The following is a 23,949-nucleotide window of genomic DNA, read 5'->3' as shown; positions in this document are numbered from 1 at the left end:
AACAATACAACTGGAAATAATGACACTGCAGAGTGACAGGTCTCCCAGACCACGGGCTTCAAGGAAGTAGACGAGGACAATGCAGATTCCACAACTATAATCTTCCAAAGTTCTTCCGATTGAGGAACTGTTCCTTTAGATTGGAAAATTGTGCTGCTATTTAAGAAAGGTGCAAGAGGGGAACTAGGCAATTTATCAATTTATCAGCCTATCACCTGTTGTCATGAAATTATTTGAGTCTATAATTAAGGATAGAGAGAATGAACACCTTGAAAATGTCCAGCTGATCGGAGAGACCCAGTGTAGAATTGTAAAGCTTGAGGAACCTGACTGCACTTTCTGAAGAGATGACTGAAGTAGTGAGCTGGGGAATATCTATGGGTGTTATTTATATAGACTTCCAGGAGGCATTTGATACAGATCACGATAAGAGACTGCTAACTAAAGTAGAAGCTCATGGAATCGAGGGCAAATTATTGACCTGATTAGGAAATTGGCTGAGCAGCAGGAGACCGAGCATGCGGATAACGGGCAAGAACACTAATTGATTGGATATGACTAGTGTCCTGCAAGGACCCATGTTAGGACCTCAACTATTCATTGTATTAATGAATTAAATGATGGGATAGAAAGTCATATATCCACATTTATCATTGACACAAATGTAGGTGATATTATGAGCAGTGTCGATGGAAGTATAAAATTACAAAGAGATATTGATAAATTAAATGAACAGGCAAAAATATGGAAAATGGAGTTCAATGTAGGCAGATGTGCGGTCATCCACTCTGGACTTAGAAAGGATAGAACAGGGAAACATTCTAAATAGTGAAAAGCTAGAAATAGTGAGGCCCAAAGAGACTTCGAGCTCCAGGAATGCAGATAATTGAAATGTGAAAAGGTACAGAAAACAATCTGACTAGATTACAAAGGGGTAGAAGTCATGTTTCAGCTATACAAAGCCCTGATTAGACCACAACTGGAGAACTGTGTACAGTCCTGGGCACCACACCTTGGAAAGAAACCTTGGAGGGAGTGCAGCATAGATTTGACAGAATGACATCTGGGCTTCAAGTTTTCAGCTATTAGAAGAGTTTACACAAACTAGGATTCTATTCCCTGGAGGTTAGAAGGTTTAAGGGGTGATTTAATCAAAGTTTTTGGGATATTAAGGGGAATGGATATGGTCAATAAAGAGAAACGATTTCTGTTAGTTGGGGAGTTTACATCTAGGGGGCAAAGTCTAAAAACTTGAACCAGACCTTTCAGGAGTGAAATTAGAACACAATTCTTCAACACAGAGTGCTGGAAATTTGGAACTCTCTTCCACAAATGGCAACTGATGTTGGATCAATTGTTAAATTTAAAACTCAGATTGATAGATTATTGTTAACCAAAGGTATGCAGGGATATGGGGAATAGGTGGGTGTATGGAGGGGATAAATACCCTACTCCTGTTCTTATGTTACTGTGGGGATGGGTGAGGGTGGGCACCTGAGTAGATTTTTAGTGTCATTGTCAATATGGTGAGCATGAATGTGGATATGACTGTCATTATTGGGAGTGATTGTGCTAATATGAGATCTTCAGTCAATATCAGTGGAGGTTTATGTCGATATGGGCGTGGGTATGAATGTGAGTGTCAGTGCTTGTGCAGGACCAGTATGGATGTGATTGTGGGTATCTGTCAGTGTCCACTTGAGTTCATGGAGGTGTGTAAGTGTGTGCGTGTGATGGTGGATCTGAGTGCGAAAAGTGTGGGTGTGGGTTTGGATGTGGGTATGAGAGTGTGGGAGGGAGCAGGTGTGAGTGTATTTGTGGGTTAGTCTGTGTGTGGGTGCTCATGAGTATGGTTGTGTGTCTGTGTGTCCGTGGGTGTGTCTATTATTTTTATTCCTTCATGGGATGTGGGCGCCGCTGGCTAGGCCAGCATTTATTGCCCATCCCTAATTGCCTTTCTCCAGGGGGCATTTAAGAGTCAACCACATTGCTGTGGGTCTGGAGTCTCATGTAGTCCAGATTTCCTTCCCTAAAGAACATTGGTGAACCAGATGGGATTTTATGGTAATCGACAATGGTTTCATGGTCATCATCAGACTTTTTATTTCAGATTTCTAATTTATTAGAACTCTTTCAGAAAGTAACAAGAAAAGTGGATAAAGGGGAACCTGTAGATGTGGTTTCTTTGAATTTCCAAAAGGCATTTGATAAGAGCACATGGTGTAAGGAGGAACATTTTAGCATGGATAAAGGATTAGTTAGCTAACAGGAAGCAGAGAGTAGGGATAAAAAGGTATTTTCAGGATGACAAGCTGAAGGACAGGTATCGATGCAGGGGCCTGAACTATTTACAATCTATATCAATGACTTGGATTAAGGGACTGAATGTATGGAAGCTAAGGGCAGAATTTAGCCCTTGGCTGGCGGGCGGGCCCCACCAGCTCGGCGGCAGGCGGGCAGCTGAACCCCGCCACTGAAACGGGGCCATTTTGAGTGGGCGGGCCAATTAAGGCCCACCCAGCAGCCTGCCTGATAGGAAGCGCTATGCACTTCTTGTGCAGGGGTGGAGGGAATCCCCATCTGTCAAAGTGCACACTGCTCCCTGAGGCAAAGTCCTGTCTCAGGGAGATTACTGGCAGGTAAGTAAACTCTAAAAATAGATAAATATTAAAATTATTAACATGCCCCCCTCATGTGACAATGTCACACAAGATGGGACATGTTAACAGTAAACACATACAATTTATTAAATTTTTAAAAAACAGACATGAAACTTCACCCCGCCATTGGATGAAGTTTCATTAATAACCTGCAGCCCGCAGGGACTCCTGGCCTGCCTGCCAGCCTTAAGGTTGGCCGGTCAGGGTGTTTAGTAAGGTTAATTAGCCTGTCAATGGCCTTAATTGACCATTGACAGGTCGGCGGGCAGACAGCTGATTTCTCTGTCCGCCTGCCTTCGTGAATATTTAAAAGGACCAGGATGATGTCGGGGATTCCTCCCGATGTCAACCCGCCTCATTTTCCCCTCGGCAAACGGGGCCCACCTCCAAATCGCCAAGGGGAAAATCCTGGCCTAAATTTCTGACGATGCCAAGATAGGTAGGAAAGTAAGTTGTCAAGAGGAGGTAAAAAGTCTGCAAAGGGATACAGACAGGTTAAGTGACTGCGAAAAAAATGTGGCAGATAGAATATAATGTGGGACAATGTGAACATGTCCACTTTGGCAGGAAGAATAGAGAAGCAGCAAATTATTTAAATGGAGAGAGATTGCAGAACTGGATGGTAGAGAGGGATCTGGGTGCCCTCGTACATGAGCCAGGAATAATTAGTATGCAGGTACAACAGAGGATTCAGAAGGCAAATGGAATGTTGGCAATTATTGCAAGGGGAATGGAAAATAAAAGTAGGGAAGTTTTACTGCAGCTGTACAGGGCCTTGGTGTGACCATATCTGGAATATTGTGTGCAGTTTTGTTCTCCTTATTTGAAAAAGGATATAGTTGCACTAGAAACAGTTCAGAGAAGGTTCATTCTGTTCATTCCTGAGATAAAGGGGTTGTCTTATGAGGAAAGATTGAACTGGCTGGGCCTATACTCATTGGGGTTTCAAAGAAAGTCCTCCTGAGACATGTAAGATTCTGAGGGGACTTGACAGGGTGGATGCTGAAAGGATGTTTCCCCTTATGGGAAAGATTAGAACTAGGGGGCTTAAAAATAAGAGGTGTCCCTTTTAAGAGGGAATGAGGAGAATGTTTTTCTCTCTGAGGGTCATAGTCTGTGGAATTCTCTTCCCCAGAAAGCAGTGAAGGCTGGGTCATTGAATTTACTCAAGGCCAAGTTAGACAGGTTCTTGATAGACAAGGGAGTCAAGAGTTATGAGGAGCAAACAGGAAAGTGGAGTTGAGACCACAATCATGATCTTATAGAATGGCAGAGCAGGCTCGAGGGGCCAAATAGTCTACTATTGCTCCTAAGTCTTATGTTTCTATGTGGTTGTGAGTGTGGGTGTGTGAGTGTGAAAATGTGTGTGTGAGAGCGTGGATGTGGGTGTGGATCTGGGTGTGAGTGTGGATGTGGGTGTGAGAATGTGGGTGTGAGAATGTGGGTATGAGAGAGTGGGTGTGAGGGTATGGGTGTGGGTGTGAGTGTTAAGGTGTGAGAGTGTGAGGGTGTGAGTGTGAGAGTGTGGAAGAGTGAGTGTGGGTGTATGAGTGTGGTTGAATGTGAGAGTGAGTGTGAAATTGTGGGTGTGAGAGTGTGGATGTGAGAGTATGTGTGTGAGTGTGTGGGGGTGTGTGTGTGGATGAGAGTGTGTGGATGAGAGTGTGGGTGTGAATGTGGGTGTGAGAGTGTGAGAGTGTGTGCGTGAGTGTGTGGGGGTGTGTGAGTGGGTGAGAGTGTGTGTGTGAGTGTGTAGTTGTGAGTGTGTGGGTGTGTATGTGTGGGTGAGAGAATGTGGGTGTGAGATTATGGGTGAGTGTGGGTGTGAGAGTGTGGGTGTGAGTGTGTGAGAATGTCCAAATGTGGGTCCCAATTGTGTGATTATAGGCACGAGTGTGTGTGTGGCTGTTGTGAGTGAGGGTGCAGTGTGGATATGAGTGTGGATGTGATTTGCTTCAGGTTGCTGTGTGGTTTAGCAGGAACATTGGCTGTGGTGCAAGTGTTGGTGTGAGTGGGGTGTAGACTCAAGGGTGAGTGTGGCACTGGTCACAATTATGGGCACTGGTGTGGGTGTGAATATTTATGTTGTTGTGAGTGTGACTGAAGTGTGTGTGTGAGTGTAAGTCTGAGTGGATGTGAGTTTTCATGACAATGTGTGAGTGTGAGTGTGAGTGTGGGAGTGAATATGAGTGTGAGTGAGTTTGAGCTGAGTATGAATGCTGGTGTGGGTGTTAATGTGTGTCCGATAGTGAGTATTGGTGCGAGTGTGGGTGCACATGTGAAGTTTTATTTTATTTGTTTGTGTGATGTGAGTGTTGCCGGCATGGTTAGTGTTTAATGCCCATCCCTAATCGCCCTTGAGAAAGTGGTGGCAGTACATCCACACTGCTGTTAGGAAAGGAGTTCCAGAATTTTAACCCAGCAACAGTGAAGGAATGGCGATATTGTTCCAAGTGAGGATGGTTTGTGGCTTGGAGGGAAGCTTGCAGGTGGTGATGTTCCCATGCATCTGCTGCCCTTATCCTTCTAGGTGTTAGAGATTGAAGTTTTGGAAGATGCCTTCAAAGGAGCCTTAGCAAGTTGTTGGAGTGCATCTTGTAGATGGTACACGCTGCTGCCACTGCATGCCAGTGGTGGAGGAAGTGAATGTTGATGGTGGTGGATTGGGTGTCAATCAAGCAGGATGCTTTGTCCTGGATGGTGTTGAGCTTCTTGAGTGTTGTTGGAGCTGCACTCATCCAGGCAAGTGGAGAGTATTCCATCCCACTCCTGACTTGTGTCTTGTAGATGTTGGACAGGTTTTGGGGAGTCAGGAGGGAAGTTAATCACCACAGAATTCCCAGCTCTGACCTGCTCTTATAGCTCTTATATAGCTTACCAAGTTAAGTTTCTGGTCAATTGTAACCCCCAGGATGTTGACAGTGGAGGATTCAGCAATGGTAATGCCTAGAATGTCGAGGGACAGTGGATATATTCTCTCTTGTTGGAGATGATCATTGCCTGGCACTTGTGTGGAGAAATATTACTTGTCACTAATCAGCCCATGCCTGAATGTTCACAGAATCACAGTGCAGAAGAGGCCCTTCCGCCCATCGAGTCTGCACCGACATGTGAGAAACACCTGAAAAACCTACCTAATCCCATTTACCAGCACTTGGCCCATAGCCTTGAATGTTATGACGTGCCAAGTGCTCATCTTTTTAAAGGATGTGAAGCAACCCGCCTCCACCACCCTCCCACACAGTGCATTCCAGACTGTCACCACCCTCTGGGTAAAAAAGTTTTTCCTCACATCCCCTGTAAACCTCCTGCCCCTCACCTTGAACTTATGACCCCTTGTGACTGACCCTTCAACTAAGGGGAGCAGCTGCTCCCTATTCACCCTGTCCACACCCCTCATAATCTTGTACACCTTGATCAGGTCACCCCTCAGTCTTCTCTGCTCCAACGAAAACAACCAAAGTCTATCCAACCTCTCTTCATAACTTAAATGTTTCATCCCAGGCGACATCCTGGTGAATCTTCTCTGCACCCCTTCCAGTGCAACCACATCCTTCCTATAATGTGGCGACCAGAACTGCACACAGTACTCCAGCTGTGGCCTCACTTAAGTCCTACACAACTCCAACATGACCTCCCTACTTTTGTAATCTATGCCTCGATTGATAAAGGCAAGTGTCCCATATGTCTTTTTCACAACCCCACTAACATGCCCCTCTGCCTTCAGAGATCTATGGACACACATGCCAAGGTCCCTTTGTTCCTCAGAACTTCCTAGTGCCATGCCGTTCATTGAATACTTCCTTGTCAAATTACTCCTTCTAAAGTGTATCACCTCACACTTTTCAGGGTTAAACTCCATCTGCCAATTATCTGCCCATTTGACCATCCCGTCTATATCTTCCTGTAGCCCAAGACACTCAACCTCACCGTTAACCACCCGGCCAATCTTTGTGTCATCCGCAAACTTATTAATCCTACCCCCCCACATAGTCATCAATGTTGTTTATATAAATGACAAATAATAGGGGACCCAGCACAGATCCCTGTGGTATGCCACTGGACACTGGCTTCCAGTCACTTAAGCATCCTTCTGTCATCAACCTCTGCCTCCTACAACTAAGCCAATTTTGAATCCACCTTATCAAATTACCACGTATCCCATGTGCATTTGCCTTCTTTATAAATCTCCCATGCGGGACCTTGTCCAAAGGCTTTGCTGAAATCCATATAACCTACATCAACTGCATGACACTCTTCTACACACCTGGTCACCTCCTTAAAAAATTCATTCAAATTTGTTAGGCATGACCTCCCTCTGACAAAGCCATGCTGAATATCCCTGATCAAACCTTGCCACGCCAAGTGGAGATAGATACTCTCCTTCAGAACTTCCTCCAATAGTTTCCCTACCACTGACGTGAGACTCACTGGCCTGTAGTTCCCTGGCTTATCTCTACAACCCTTCTTAAATAGCAGAACCACATTAGCTGTTCTCCAGTCTTCTAGCACCTCTCACGTGGCCAGAGAGGAATTAAAAATTTGGGTCAGAGCCCCTGCGATCTCCTCCCTTGCCTCCCTCAGCAGTCTGGGACACAACTCATCCGGACCTGGAGATTTGTCCACTTTTAAGCCTGCCAACACCTCTACTACCTCGTCACTCCCTATATCATTTTGCTTAAGAACCTCGGAGTCTCTTTCCCCGATTCAATACCTCCATCCTCATTCTCTTGGGTGAAGACGGATGTGAAGTTTTCATTCAACAATCTAGCGATGTCCTCTGGCTCCACCCATAGATTGCCCCCTTGGTCCCTTATGGGCCCTATTCTTTCCCTGGTTATCCTCTTCCCATTGATATACTTACAGAATATCTTGGAGTTTTCCCTACTTTTACCAGCTAGAGCTTTCTCATATCCCCTCTTTGCTCTCCAAATTGCTTTCTTAAGCTCCACCCTGCACTTTCTGTACTCCACTAATGCCTCTGCTGATTTGCTTCCCTTGTACCTGCTAAAAGCCTCTCTTTTCCTTCTCATCGTAACCTGAATATCTCTGGCCATCCATGGTTCTCTGGGCTTGTTACTCCTTCCTATCACCCTAGAGGGAATATGTTGAGCCTGTACCCTCCCCATTTCCTTTTTGAACACACCCCACTGTTCCTCTGTAGATTTCCCCACAAGTAACTGTTCCCAGTCTACCTTGGCCAGATCCTGCCTTATTTTAATAAAATCCACTCTCCCCCAATCCAAAACATTTTTTGCAACTTGTCTATTTCTTTCTGCACAACAAACTTAAACTGTACCATGTTGTGGTCGCTATCGCTAAAATGTGCCCCCACCACCACCTCAGCCACCTGTCTGGCTTCATTCCCCAGAATTAGGTCCAGCAATGCACTGTTCCTTGTTGGACCCTCTACATATTGACCTAAAATGTCCTCCTGTACACATTTCAAGAAATCCACTCCATCCAAGCCCTTAACACTATGTCTATCCCATTTAATGTTGGGGAAGTTGAAATCACCTAATATAATTACCCTATTGTTCTTGTTTTTACATACCTCCACAAATTGTGCACATACTTGCTCCTCAATTTCCCACTGACTATCTAGGAGTCTATAATAAACACCTAACAATGTGGCTGCCCCTTTTTTATTCCTAAGTTCTACCCATAAAGCTTCATTCGATGTCCCCTTCAAGATATCATCTCTCCTTACTGCAGTAACTAACTCCTCAGCTAATAATTCAATGTCTCCTCCTCTTTTACCCCCTTCCCTGTCTCGCCTGAAGATTCTAAATCCCGGAATGTTGAGCTGCCAATCCTGCCCTTCCCTCAACCACAGTCTCAGTGGTGGCTACTATATCAAAATTCTACGTGTCAATCCTCACCCTTAACTCATCCGTTTTACCTGTAATACTCCTGGCATTAAAGTAGAGGCCATCCAGCCTTGCCTTACTCCCTTGAAGCTCTTTGCAGCTGTACTCCCTCTGACTTGATTGTTTTACTGTATTATGATGTGTCCCTATTCTGCTAACATTCTGTGTCCCCTCCCTGTACCGAATTAGTTTAAACTCCTCCCAACAGCACTAGCAAACCCAACTGCAAAGATGTTAGTCCTGCTCTGGTTCAGATGTGGACTGTCCCACATGTACAGGTCCAGTAGCAAGGAACAGGCAAACATAAGCTATCAGGAAGCAGTGGGCACAGCTTACAGTGGAAGCGACTGGCATTACATCAAACCCTCCTCAAGTGGGAGGAACCTGAAGAAGTTGTTTTTGGGACTTGCTTTGCATAAATTGACCCTTCTATTTCTGCCATTACCACAGTGGGCATTACTTCAAAAGTAATTCTTTGGCTGTAAAGTGCTTTGTAGCAACCTAAGCTCATGGAAGACGTTATATCAATGCAAGGTATTTTTTTTTTTGTATTATATTTCAAATGTTGTTCAGGCCTGACCACACTCTTGGCCCATATCCAATTTGTACCCTTCAATTCCCTACCGACTCAGATCTCACAAGCATGTTTGCACAGAGCTACAGAACAGAAGGGGCGCCTCTGTCAGCAACGCAGTCGATGTTTGTGCATTGGAGGGTGGGACTGCTAGTATAGGTAAAAGCACCAATTATTGTAAACATACCACCACATTTCATTTCTCACTTTCACATTCCAACAGATTATGGAGTTGCTTGCCTCATCTTCAATAAAGAAACAGTTTCAATCACTGAAACCATAAATCTATCCGCATCTTTAATTTTCAAAAGAGAAATGCAAATATACAACACTCTGTCATGGTTATTGTGCATTATCATACCTGTCATTAGAAAACAGAAGAGATAACAATAAATCCCATTCTCCGCAACCTACCAAGACTACATTAGCAGCAGCCCCAAGACACAGGCATGAAAATACTCCCCAGGATCTTCTACAAGCATTGCTGCTTCATATCATGCCTATCCTTGCACATTTGCATCTATGTATGTGATATCAGTATGAAAGATTGCTGACAATAACTTGGTGTATACATATATTATGCACACAATGTTTACAAGTCTTTTTCTACTCCTTTAATAAAGAAAAAAGAAATATAGCATCTTTTACAACCTCAGGAGGAACTAAATTGCTTTACAGCCAATGAAGTGCTTCTGACTCTTGTACTGTAAGATACAGAGGAAACAAATCTGAGTACAGCAATCTCCCATAAGCAGCAATGTTGGTTGAGGTACAAATAGTGGCTATGTCACCAAGGAGAACTTGAGAGGGCAGATAGGTCTCAGTTTAACATCTCAGCCAAAAGATGGCATCTCCAACAGTGCAGCATTCCCTCAGCACACTACTGCACTAGAATGCCAAGCAAGATTCTATGCTCAAGTCTTTGGAGTGGGATTGAACTCACGACCCACTGACTCAGGTGAGGGCCTACCACTGAGCCACAACTAATATCTAATTGCAGATACCAACTTTGATCCATTATGTGGAAATGTAGCAGCATTTTGCATCTCTTAAGGTTACATGAAGCAAGATTTGTGTACAAAGGTGCCTAATGTATTTTCATCAAACAAATTTAAAATTACTACATCTGCAAATTATCTTTTTCTACATCTTTTTTGAAAATCAGCTACTTCTAAGTTACATGTCTTTATATCAGAACAGGTTAATTTTCTGCTATTTGCATTTCTAGTGTTTTTATTCTCTTGCTTTGTTCTGATATCACATGCATTTTGTTCATTATTGACAGTACCCTGATGAACATGAACACTTCAGGTTGACATACTGTCAATCAGTTTAGGAACAGAAACAAGTGGTCCAGTGATCCAAGAGTGTAAGAAAGAATGGAACAGGGAAAGGCCATTCAGCCCATCGAACCCATTCCTTCCAACATAGACTTACATGTTGCCATGAAAAAAAAACTGTGGGAAGCCTCTGTTAGATTGGGGGTTGTATGTGTACCTGTCACAATGTCACTATCAGACATATTAGTCTATATCAGTGTCCTATGGAAGATCACAAAGAATCTTATACACAGAAGAGACTATTTGGCCATTGTGCCCATGTAGACTCTTTGAAGGAGCTATCCAACCAAACATTTCTCACTCCTTCCTCAAATAATTCACTGGTAGCCTGTTAGCTATGCATATAGCATATAAAATATTTGATCCCTATTCCTTCTGAATGCTGTTTCCTTTCACTTCAAACACCAGACTTCAATTGCTTTGTTGGACCCATGATTGTCTAGTACTGATGGCGTCTTGGGTGGTGGTGAACACACCCAAAATGTGACACTGGAAAATATGACACTGGCCATTCTTAGTTATGGGAACAAAGGAAAAAAAGGTGTCTTTTCTATGTTATACAGAAGAATTGCTGAAATGCAGAGGCACATTTCCATAGTATTCACATTAAGTCTACATAGTTAGTTCCTGTTAAAAGAAATCATAATTTGCCAAAGATATTTGTACTTCTATCAATAATTTCCCTTTTCAATTATACTCTCATCTGGTCCATGGCCACAGGTTGGAGGAAAAACACCAACAGAGTCTTGTTGGAGTGAGGGCCCCGTTTCTATGGTATCATTTCTGGGTGGTTCTATGGAGAATGTTGCATTCTCAAGTATTGTTGGCTTTTTCCAGAGTCCATGCAGAGTTCAGCTGATAAAAGTTACATATGTTGGTTTCATGCAGTAAGGAATTTTGTCTAAGCCAGGAGGGCTTGGATTAAGAATCTGCTAAATTTATTAGGTGTGGCTAGGGTTGCGAATCCTTCAGAATTGGACTGGAGTCTTCAGGAATTAAAGACAGATTTCCAAGAGAAAAAAATCATAGGGGCATTTTAAAACTTGTATTCTCGTTGATCATTTTTGTTTGCTAGCTATAAAAAAGCCTCGGGGATGGGGAAAAGAGGCTTTTTCACTGACAGATAAATATCATCCAATCATAGAGTGACCAGATTTTCAAAAGTCAAAACCGGGACACATTGGAAAGCCATGGGAAGGCAGATCTCCGTGATGAGTGACACGTTGGGTGACCAACAGCAGAAGTCTGGGAGAGGGCAGTTGAAGGTGGGAAGTCATGTGATGACATCTCCTGGAATATGTCCAACCAGAGTTGGCAACCCTCGTTGTGGCTGAGTGAGGATTGGCAGTGCCAGGTGAGCTGCTGGTTCGACTGCCATGCAAAAATGTGGTATTCCTCAGGGAGGGAGAGCTGGCATTGCAGATCGTTCCTATTGTGCCTCCTGTTGTCTAGCTATGAAGTTGCACTATTAGGGTCAAAAGACAACATTGGAGCTATTTGTCTCCTGCCCAAGATGCAAGACTATCACTGCATCATATTTCTCAGTGGCCATTAAGCAGGCCAATAGCTCAGATTTTGATCCATGGATCAAGTTAGTGGATGCAGTTTGCCTAATGCAAAACTAAAGTATCAAATTCTTTGGTACATCCCAGTCTTAATGGGGCATTTATGTCAGAAAGCAAAAGGTGTTTAAGGATGACACAGGTCCTTTTAGCAGCGCAGGTTAGAGTTTGTGGAACAGGATAATAGCTGAAATGATAAATGGGTAGTTAGCATCTTTGGCATAGTGCCAAAAGAATACATTTAAAGAATAAATCCCTTTAGTCCTTTCACACCCAGTCCCAAATAGTTATATCAAACTGGAGGGGGAGGTTCCATGAACATCCCCATCCTCAGTGATGGCAGAGCACAACAGGCAAGAGCAAAAGACAAGGTTGAAGTGTTTGCAATCATCTTCAGCTAAAAGTGCTGAGTGGAGCATGGAGTGGAGATGACAAGGCCTGAGTATGATGGGGAACGAGCGCTAACTTAGGAATTTTGTGCAGGTGGGAATTCACTGCAGAGAAAGAAACAGGTGCTGCTTTTTATATCTTTATTCAGTCTCCAGTAGCTGGTGAGTGTTCAAAGGCATTAATTAGTTGAGCAGGTAGGTCGTTTGTTGGTGACTTTTGAGGTTTTATCCTTTTAAACAGGGACAGTAGTTTAAACTGGTACTGGGGAGATATAAGTATTGCATTAAATTTAGAGCTTAACTAGGTAACCAATTAATATAACTGCAGATAACGGTTGAGTAATATTTCTAAACTTGAAACCTAATTAGTTAAATAACACACAATAAATATGGCAAGCAGGTGCTGTATTGCAGCTGTAGTATGTGGGGTGTGGTGAGCACCCCCAAGATCCACTCAACACATCCACAGTAAGTGCCTGCAGTTCGAGGAACTTCAGCTTAGAGTTGATGATCTGGAGCTCGAGCTTCAAACACTGTATCAGGGAGGGGGAAAGCGAACTGGGTATTTTGTTCTAGGAGGCAGTCACACCCATTAGGTTAGGTGCTTCTGATTTGGTCAGTGGTCAGTGGCAGGACTGTGTAAGTGAGGCAGGTATGGGGGCCCAGAAGATAGCATTGGAGGAGCTTCAGCCTCTACAATTGTCCAATATGTTTGAGGTTCATGCAACTTGTGTGGATGAGAACAGGCACTGCAGGGTAGGTAAACAAACTGACCATGGCACCATAGTGTAGGGTCCCATTCAAGGGCAGGGAGGGGGCAGTAAAAAGGAATGTAGTAGGGAGATTAGTACAGGGGGATCGATATTGTTTCTTGCAGTCGAGTGTCTGAGTCCCAAAGGCTGTGTTGCATACCCAGTGCCAAAGTTAAGGACATCTCCACAGGACTGGAGAGAAACTTGGAGTGGGAGAGGAAGAATCCAGTGCATGTGGCTAAGAATGACATAGGTAGAATTAAGGAAGAGGTCTGCTGAGGGAATACAATCAGCTGGAGGCTAAATTTAAAAGAAGAACCACAAAGGTAATAATATTTGGATTACTACCTGAGCCATGAGCAAATTGGCATAGGATAAATAAGATTAGAGAGTTGAATGCATGGCTCAAAGATTGGTGTGGGGGAAATGATTTCAATTCATGAGGCACTGGCACCAGTACTGGGGAAAGAGGGAGCTGCACTATTGGGATGGCTTTCACCTGAACCACGCTGGGGCAGTGTCCTGGCTAGTCTTATAATTAGGGCTGTGGAGAGGGTTTTAAACTACATAGTTGGGGTTTGTGGGGGGAGGGAGGTTTTACATGGGGCGATATTTGGAAAGTTAAAGAGAAAGGTCAAGGCAATAGAGCAGGGGTATGATGCAGATAATGATAACCAGTATGTGACAGGAAGGGAAAGAGCATACTAAAATATACCAGCAAATAAGGTGAGAGTAGGCAAGAACAGCTTTAAACTAACCAAGGGGGAGAAGGGTCGGTTGAAGAAAGATTTAGAAATCCAAGGATATAAGTTGAGGCAATAGAAAAGTGTATTGATGTGGGTGAAGACAAGTTGAGTGGGACAGGAAGGGACAGAGTTTAACTGCAATAGTGTATAAGAGAGTAAGGTTCATGCAAGTAAAAAAAAATTGATGTAAATTCATCTGAATGCATGGAGCATTTGCAATAAGATAGATTAACCAATGGCACAAATTGAGATAAATGGCTTAGATCTTATCACGATTGTAGAGAAATGGCTACAAGGTGACCATGCCAGTTACAAAGGTATGAAGGGAGAGCTGGCTACATCTGATTGAGTAAATAGGCTAAAAGGTATGGAGGTAAATAAACAGTGGGAAACATTTCAAGAAACAATTCAAAATGTTCAACAAAAATGCATTGCTTTGAAAAATAAAAACTCAGGAAAGAAGATCCATCCATGGCTTAAGCTAAGGAGGTTTAGGTTAGTATTAGATAAAAGAGACTAATAATGTTGCAAAGAATAGTAGTATGCCTGAGCACTGGTAGTGTTTTAGAAACCAAAAAAAGGCCACCAAAAAAGTGATATAAAGGGAAAAAAATAGAATATGAGAGTAAACTAGCCAGGAATATGAAAACAGATTGTAAGAGTTTTTACAAGTATATGAAAAGGAAGAGAGTAACTAAAGTAAATGTTAGTCCCTCAGAAGCAGAGGCAGGATAAGTTAACATTGGGAATGAGGAAATGGCGAGACATTGAACAAATATTTTGTGCCTGTCTTCTCAGTTGAAGACACAAATTATATACCAGAAATAGAGGGTAACCTAGGGGCTAATAAGAGTGAGGAAATTAAGGTGGTTTAATATCAGCAGAGAAAAAGCACTGGAGAAACTCAAGGGACTAAAATCCGACAAATCCCCAGGACTTGATGCCTACATCCTAGAGTTCTAAAAAAGATAGCTACAGAGATACTGGATGCACTGGCCATGATTGTCCAAAATCCCCTAGACTCTGGAATGGACGCTAGCAAATGTAACCCTGCTATTCAAGAAAGGAGAGAGAGAAAAATAGGGAACTACAGGCCAGTTAGCCTGACATCAGTGATCAAGAAGGTGCTGGAATCTATTATGAAGGAAGTTTTAACAGTGTACTTTAAAAAGCAGAGTATGATTAAAGCAAGTCAACATGGTGTTATGAAAGGGAATTCCTGTTTGTCAAATTTATTAGAGTTTTTTCAGGTAACTAGTAGGGTAGATAAAGGGGAACCAGTAAATGTAATATACTTGGATTTCCAGAAGGGATTTGATGAGGTGCCACAAAAAAAGATTATTAGGCAAGAGGACTCATGGAGTTGGGGGGATGATATATTAGTATGGATTGAGGATTGCTTAATGGACTGGAAGCAGAGAGTAGAGATAAATGGACATTTTCAAGTTGGCAGGCTGTAACTCATGGACTGCCACAAGGATTAGTGCTGGGGCTCTGCTATTTAGAATCTATATTAATTTAGACGAAGAGACAGGGAGTAATGTATCTAAATTTGCTGACAATACGAAGCTAGGTGGGAGTTCAAGCTGTGGGGAGACACAAAAAGGCTGCACGGAGATATTGACAGGTTAGGTGAGTGGGCAGCTAGGTGGCAGGTAGAATATAATGTGGGGAAGTGTGAGATTATTCACATTTGGTTGTAAAAATAGAAAAGCAGAATTTTTAAAAAATATGTGAAACCAGTAAATGTTGATGTTCAGAGATTCTAGGGTGAACTTGTATGAGGAACACAAAAAGTTAGCATGCAAGTACAGCAAACAATTAGGAAAGCAAATGGCATGTTGGCCTTTATTGCAAGGGAATTGGAGTACAAGAATAAAGAAGTCTTGCTACAATTGTACCTGGCTTTAGTGAGACCACCTGGAATACTGTGTGTAATTTTGGTCTCTATATTTAAGGAAGGATATACTTGCATTGGAGGCAGTATAGCTCACTAGATTGAGACCTGGGATGAGTGAGGGTGGTTCTATGCTGAGACTGGGTAAGTTGGGTCTATATTCTCTGAAGTCTGGAATGAGATATGACCTCATTGCAACATTCAAGGTTATGAAGGACCTTGACAGGGTAGATGCTGAGAGGTTGTTTCCTTCGGCTGATGAATTTAAAACAATGAGGCAAGTTTCAGGCCGATCACTTAAGACTGAGCTGAGGAGAAATTTCTTCACTGAAAGGATTGTGAAACTTTGAAATTTTCTGCCCCAGAGGATTGTGGATGCACCATCGTTAAATAGATTTAAGGCTGGGATTGATAGATTTGTGGTCTCTCAGGAAATCAAGGGATATGGGGAGCAAGTGGGAAAGTGGAGTTGAAGCCCGAGAACAGCCATGGTCATATTGATTGGTGGAACAGGCTCAATAGGCCATATGGTCTACTCTTGCTCCTTTTTCTTGTGTTCTTATCTATTTCTGTCTCCTCCTGAGGACCCCAGCATCACAGGTCTTCAGGTGTCTTTTCACTCCATGTGATAACATCGCAGCTATAGTATTGAAGGGGGAGGTGATGGTGTAGTGGTATTGTTGCTGGACTAATAATCCAGAGATCCAGGGTAATGCTCTGGGGATTTGGGTTCAAATCCCTCCAGGACAGATGGTGGAATTTGAATTCAATAAAAATGTGCAGCACTGGCAAGGGTGCAGAATGTACTCTGAGCTGGGGACTTCAATGTCCATCACTAAGAGTGGCTCGGTAGCACCACCACTGACCAAGCTAGCTGAGTCCTAAAGGACATAACCACCAGACTGGGTCTGCGGCATGTGGTGGGGGAACCAGCAAGAGGGAAAAACATATTTGACCTTTTCCTCACCAACTTGCCTGCCACAGATGCATCTGTCCAAGACCGTATTGGAAGGAGTGACTACCGCACAGATGTCGTGGAGACAAGCTCCAGGAGCAGCACCAGGCATACCTAAAAATGAGGTGACAACCTGGTGAAGCTATAGCACAGGACTACCTGCATGCCAACCAGCATAAGCAGCAAGCTTATAGACAGAGCTAAGCAATCCCACAACCAATGGATCAGAGCTAAGCTCTGCAGTCTTGCCACATCCAGCCCTGAATGGTGGGGGACAATTAAATAACTCACTGGAGGAGGAGGCTCCTCAAATATCCCCATCCTCAATGATGGGGGAGCCCAGCACATCAGTGCAAAAGATAAGGCTGAAGCAATTGCTATAATCTTCAGCCAGATGTGTCAAGTGGATGATCCATCTCGGCCTCCTCCAGAGGTCTCCAGCATCACAGATGTCAGCCTCCAGCCAATTCAATTCACTCCACATGATATCAAGAAACAGCTGAAGGCACTGGATACTGCAAAGGCTAGGGGTCCTGACAATATCCTGGCAATCGTACTGAAGACTTGTGCCCCAGGGCTTGCCATGACCCTAGCCAAACTGTTCCAAGTACAGCTACAACACTGGCATCTAACCAGCTATATGTAAAATTGCCCAGGTATGTCCTGTACACAAAAAGCAGGACAAATCCAACCTGGCCGATTACCGCCCCATCAAACTACTCTCGATCATCAGTAAAGTAATGGAAGGAGTCATCAACAGTGCTATCAAGCGGCACTTGCTTAGCAATAACCTGCTCACTGACGCCCAATTTAGGTTCTGCCAGGGCCACTCAGCTCCTGACCTCACTACAGCCTTGGTTCAAACATGGACAAAAGAGCTGAGCTCCCGAGGTGAGGTAAGAGTGGCTGCCCTTTACATTGAGGCAGCATTTGACCAAGTGTGGCATCAGGGAGCCCTAGCAAAACTGGAGTCAATGGGAATCAGGGGGAAAACTCTCCGCTGATTGGAGTCATACCTAGCATAAAGGAAGATGGTTGTGGTTGTTGGAGGTCAATCATCTCAGCTCCAGGCCATCACTGCAGGAGTTCCTCAGGAAAGTGTCCTTGGCCCAACCATCTTCAGCTGCTTCATCAATGACCTTCCTTCCATCATAAAGTCAGAAGTGGGGATGTTCGCTGATGATTGCACAATGTTCAGCACCATTCGCGACTCCTCAGATACTGAAGCAGTCCATGTCCAAATGCAGCAAGACCTGGACAATATCCAGGCTTGGGCTGACAAGTGACAAGTAACAGTCATGCCACACAAGTGTCAGGCAATGACCATCTCCAACAAAAGAGAATCCAACCATCGCCCCTTCACATTCAATGGCATTCACTGAATCCCTCACTATCAACATCCTGGGGGTTACCATTGACCAAACACTGAACTGGACTAGCCATATAAATACTGTGGCTACAAGAGCAGATCAGAGGCTAGGAATCCTGCAATGAGTAACTCACCTCCCGAGTCCCCAGATCCTGTCCACCATCTACAAGGCACAAGACAGGGGTATGATGGAATACTCCCCACTTGCCTGGATGAGTGCAGCTCCTACAACACTCAAGAAGCATGACACCATTAAGGATAAAGCAGACCACTTGATTGGTACCACATCCACAAACATTCACTCCCTCCATCACTGACGCACAGTAGCAGCAGTATGCACCATTTACAAGATGGACTGCTGGAATTCACCAAGGCTCCTTAGACAGCACCTTCCACTACCATCTAGAAAGACAAGGGCAGTAGATACATGGGAACACCACCACCTGGAAGTTCCCCTCCAAGTCACTCACCATCCTGATTGAAAACATATCGCTGTTCTTTCATTGTCATTGGATCAAAATCTGAAACTAGCTCTCTAACCTTTACAAGGACTGCAGCGGTTCAAGAAGGCAGCTCTCCACCACCTTCTTGAGTTAGTTAGGGATGGGAAATATAAATGCTTCTCAGTGATGCCCACATTCCATGAATGAAAAATAATGTTCTCCCTGCATGCATTTAGGGAGCAGGATTTCTTGATGGGCAGACATTGGACAAGGGTATAAAGAGATAATTAAAGACCCATTTTAAGCTCCCATATTCCATGGTTATTTTATATAATTCTTTAATTTTGTTTTGCAATTTATAGTTGAGTAACAAAATTTACTGGGATTTGGGAAGTAAAGGAATCTTTCTGCTGGGGGCTCTACCTTTGAGACACTACAGTGATAGCAGAGTAGGTGCCATTATAAATGTGGAAAAATGAATTTATAATGGAAAATGTTGACTCAAAAGCATGATTGGAACTTATCAACAAGTAAAGTTTTGTAGGCAGTAAGTGTTAATAGATGCAATATATATGGTAAGTTGATATTAAAGAACATTTTCGTGCAAGACACGTATAGATATAACAGAGCATTACTGCACAGTCCTAACTAGTGTTCACTAATTGTGTTTCTTGATTACTGTTGCAGTCAATACTGGATCACATGCACCTAAAATGCAAGTGTCATGGTTTGTCCGGGAGCTGCGAGGTGAAGACCTGCTGGTGGGCACAGCCAGACTTCCGGGTCATCGGGGACTATCTGAAGGACAAATATGACAGTGCATCCGAGATGGTGGTGGAGAAGCACAGAGAGTCTCGGGGTTGGGTGGAGACTCTCCGTGCCAAATATGAGCTCTTTAAGCCCCCAACCGAGCGTGACCTTGTGTACTATGAAAATTCGCCAAACTTTTGCGAGCCAAATGCCGAGACGGGCTCCTTTGGGACCAGGGACAGGATCTGCAACGTCACTTCTCATGGGATCGATGGCTGTGATTTGCTCTGCTGTGGCCGTGGACATAACACCAGGACGGAGAAACGCAAGGAAAAATGTCACTGCATATTCCACTGGTGCTGCTATGTCAGTTGTCAGGAGTGCATTCGAGTGTACGATGTACATACATGCAAATAACAGGACACATACAAACACAAATACAGACACACACAGACACAGGCACACACATACACACACACACACACACACACACAAATAAGGTCACACAACCTGGAACCTTCCAGTCATTGTTGGGGATAAACAAAAATTGTGCACTTTACTGTGCATGTACATTGCAGAAATGAATTCTGGGGAATGTAGTCTTTTCACCAATCTATTCAATTTCTCTTCGGAGCAAGTAGGGCTTTCTAGCTTAAAGAGAAACTTACTTTGAACCAAAAAGCTCATAGTAGAAAATAGAGAAGTCAAATTATTATTTGATCCAAAAACTGGTATGTTGGGACTACTTGCTCTCAACTTGAAATTGCGGATTGTCATTTATTATGACTGATGAGAAAATGAGCAAACATTTCCAGTGATTTTTAAATTTACATAATATCCCAAGCTTTCCTCTGGTACAATAATTTTTCATTTTATGTCTCCTACCCTTCCACTTTTCCATGTGGCTGTTACACTTGTGCACCCTGGCACTTTGCTGTTGCCAACAGATTCAGCGATGTTGTAGGTGTTTCTGTCGCTATAACAATTATGTAATGCTGTAGCTTGGCCCAATCGAAATGGCAACCTGCTCAATAGATGGGGTGAGAGTCACGACTCTCCAGCACTATTCAGTATTTGTGTGGATCTCAAGTTGGACTAGATTGTTTTATGTTTCCCATCCCAGAACTGACAAACAAATGGAAATCCTATTGGAATGTGATCTTCCCTGGGATTCAGGCTTGCCATTGGGACAGAGATGAAAGAGATGGAAGGAACCACTAGTGTTTATAAATGACATGCACATTGATGTAAACATATACACAATAAATTTAAGAAGTGTCATCAGGATTTTCTGGAAGCTTTAGGGAGGATATAAAGGATGTTGGTGGATATGTTAAACTTTTGCATTTCTATAGTAAAGGCATTTGTAGAAAAGTCACCTGACCTTCACAGAAGAGCTTTTACCTATGAAAATATCAAAGAAATATTTATCTATATAATGATCTAAACTGCAACAAACTACCCCAGAATGGCGAGTGTTTGAACTATTGGTTTCAAAACGCTGACGACACTGCATTTTTAAGTCAGTCCCAAACTAGTTTATGAGCTAATGCTTTCAATCTTAAAGTAACTTGTGCATTTCTGAATTCAAATCCCTTCAAACTTCAGAGTAAAGACTACAATCCCCAGAATCCTTTCCAGTCTGCGATATCCCACATGACTTTAGTTGGCTGCAGATACAAGCTGAAGTATTAACATTGTATTAACAGCTTAGTCCTCCAGCTCTACATTTATTCCATCCCCAAGTCATAAGATATCAGACAAGATCCTTGTAACAAAGCTTCCTAGTTCTTTAGGATGGTGACTGTATCACACACCACGCCTGATATAAGTATTAATACTACCTGTACTTCTCACCTCCCAATCAGACCTTTATCAAAATGATTGAAAGTTGAGGTTTGAGTGGATCTGTTGGCCATATCCAGCTGATGTGGACATGACTTCCTCCTTTACAGGGACCTTGATCCACCACCTACTTAAGAGTAATTTTACTTACATACAATGTGCCTTCTTTCTGTGAAAGAAAAAAGATGGGATAAGATAAAGAAGCAAGGTGGGAATTCATTGTAGAGCCCCATGGATACCTTTCCCAGGATGAGTGAGTAGTTACTTCAAGCAATGGGCGTTGACATCCTGTGCTCTAAAAATTAATTAAAAGCCTGCAGTATTTATCATAGCATTTTTCTACCTTGTAGCCTGGAATTACTAGCTCCAGTTGAACCTGTATTGCAAGTTGCTATATCCAAAGTTTTGTACAAATTAGATGTTTGACCCTTTGATTTTATATTCTTAAAGCCTATGTTTTTATAATTATTTATTGCACAATGTGTATATATATGACTCAACTGAGATTATATATTTGCAGAAAGTGTCTTATCTGCTGTTTCTAGTTTATAAACTTGCCAAGGTGGCTTGAAGGCAGTGTGATCTACATTTACTGTCATGCTTCACAGTGCAGGACCCACAGTCAGCTCTTCGGAAGCAGATGTTAAATGTATAATCTCTCCTGTCACTCAGTGTACATATTCTTCTCCTAGTGTTAGAAATAGCTACCAACAAAGAAATAAAATTTATTCATGTAGTGTACACTGGTGTGCTGTCCTTTTTTACCTGGGAACTCATACTCACTGATTATGATTTTAAATCTGTCTTTCTCTTTTGCCACTCTGCTCAAGCAGATATTAATTCCCCCTGTTGTATGGTCCCACTGCTGCTGGTTGCCCTTGCTGAGGATTCTTTGCATGTGAGGTAGACAGTGAATGTCAGCAGGTTAGTTGACCAGGAAGGTATCAAAGCTGAGCCGAGTCCCTGTCCTTATTTACCCCCATGTGCAAGTATCACTGTGAGGCAACCAGGAGCAGCAATCCTGACTGGGATCAGTTCATGCAGCACTGTTGATCAAACTGGGACCTTGTGACTATGTAGTGTATTAATTTTTTTTGGGATGTTGGATGACACTGTCCAGGCAGTATACACCATACATCCCAATTTCCCTGAGGGTATATTAAATCAACCAAGTAGTGTGGGATTGGAATCACTGGTAGACCAGATTAGGTACATTCCCTTGAAGGATATTAGTGAACCAGTTGGATTTTTAAAAAAAATTTGTAATTTCTAGCCCTTGTCCATACGTTCATCTATAAAGCAACCATGATTTTAACATCTAAAGTCCAGCTCATCCAATAAACTTGTCCCACTCTCCTGATGCCTGGATCATCATGTAATGATATGTAATAATGATTTATAATGACATATAATCTCCTGGGAGAGGCTCCAAGGTCATGGGGGGTTGGGGGTTGGGGGATGGGGGGAACCCTCTGGAAAAACCCCTAGGCTATATAAATACTGACCCTGAATTGACCCTCTTTCAGCAGGTAGAGTCAGTAAATGTCATGGATCTTATTGTCATTGTCATCAATAAACAGCACCTTGTCATTCACTAAAAGTTAGTATCCAAGAAGCCAATGGTTCAACTGTTCCTCCTTCAAGGTGGAAATCAATTCTGAAATATTACTGTAGCTCACAGCTAGTAGTAGTTAGGCATCCATCTGTCACTTGTCTGGGAATGATGGACTGCGTCTGGGATGTACGTCACTTCTGATTGAACATTGTTGTGGCTGTAGAGGCGTACTTGTGAGTGATGGTCTCTTTTGCAGCTGGCACAGATGAATAGCATTGGCAAGTGTTCAACTGATGTTTTTTGCTTCAGCTAGGCTCTCTTTTCTGCCACCTGGTCATTTCTTTTGCCCTCTGCTTCCACATCCTTCCTAACTGCCTGTCTCCAGGCACCCCTGTCAGCAGCAAGGACAATACATTGACTCTGATCCGGGGCAACTTGAGGTCTTGCTTGCAGACATCCTTGTATTACAGACATGGGCAACCTGTTGGTCTTCTTCCAGGAGCAAGTTCACCACAGAGCTTGTCTTTGAGCATAAGGCGGTCATCTATTCAGTGCACATGACTCAGCCAACAGAGTCGCCATTGACTAGAGGGTAAACATGCTGGGGTCCCTGCATGTTGGTGTACTTCCATGCTCAGCACTCTGTCCTGTCAGGAGATGCCCAATATTTGTCTGAGGTGACAGAGGTGGAAGCTGTTCAGCCACTTTTCTTGGCTTGCATAAGTTGTCCATGCCTCGCTACTTTACAGGAGGGTGCTGAGAATACAAACCAGATATACATGGAACTTTGCATTTTCAGTTAGTTTGCTGTCAGTCCACATGTGCCTTCTCAACTTTGACATTACGTCTATGGCCTTGCAATCCTGGTGTGAATTTAGGCCCATCAAGGGACAGGTTGCTGGTGATTATGATCCAAGGTATGTAAAGCTGTCAACGACCTCCAACGTGAGGTCGAAGTTCTGTCGAAGGGTCATGAGGACTCGAAACGTCAACTCTTTTCTTCTCCGCCGATGCTGCCAGACCTGCTGAGTTTTTCCAGGTAATTCTGTTTTTGTTTTGTGAGGTTGTCAATGTTGGTGGAAGGTGGAGTGTCCATGTCCTAGCTCAAAGCCTTAGTTTTCCTGACATTGATTATCGATCCAAATTCCTTGCAGGCCCTGGAAAACCAATGTGAACTTCAGTCAGCATGGTGTCATCAGCAAATAGCAAGTCATGGACCAGGACTTTACGCACTTTGGTCTT

General features: G+C 43.2%; 1 protein-coding gene across 1 annotated transcript in view; it reads left to right on the top strand.

Annotated features, from left to right (window-relative positions):
• Positions 1-21,882, top strand: part of LOC121268931 (proto-oncogene Wnt-3) — a 97,375-nt gene extending 75,493 nt beyond the window's left edge. Inside the window, exon 4 of the mRNA XM_041173208.1 lies at positions 19,245-21,882. Within this exon, the coding sequence (XP_041029142.1) occupies positions 19,245-19,724 (480 nt within the window). The 3' untranslated portion in view covers positions 19,725-21,882. The remainder of the gene's footprint in view (positions 1-19,244) is intronic.
• Positions 21,883-23,949: the final 2,067 nt, after the last annotated feature.

The sequence above is a fragment of the Carcharodon carcharias genome, chromosome 23 (genome assembly GCF_017639515.1).
Source record: "Carcharodon carcharias isolate sCarCar2 chromosome 23, sCarCar2.pri, whole genome shotgun sequence".
Taxonomy (NCBI): Eukaryota; Metazoa; Chordata; class Chondrichthyes; order Lamniformes; family Lamnidae; genus Carcharodon; species Carcharodon carcharias.
This window is presented reverse-complemented; position numbering and strand designations above follow the sequence as displayed.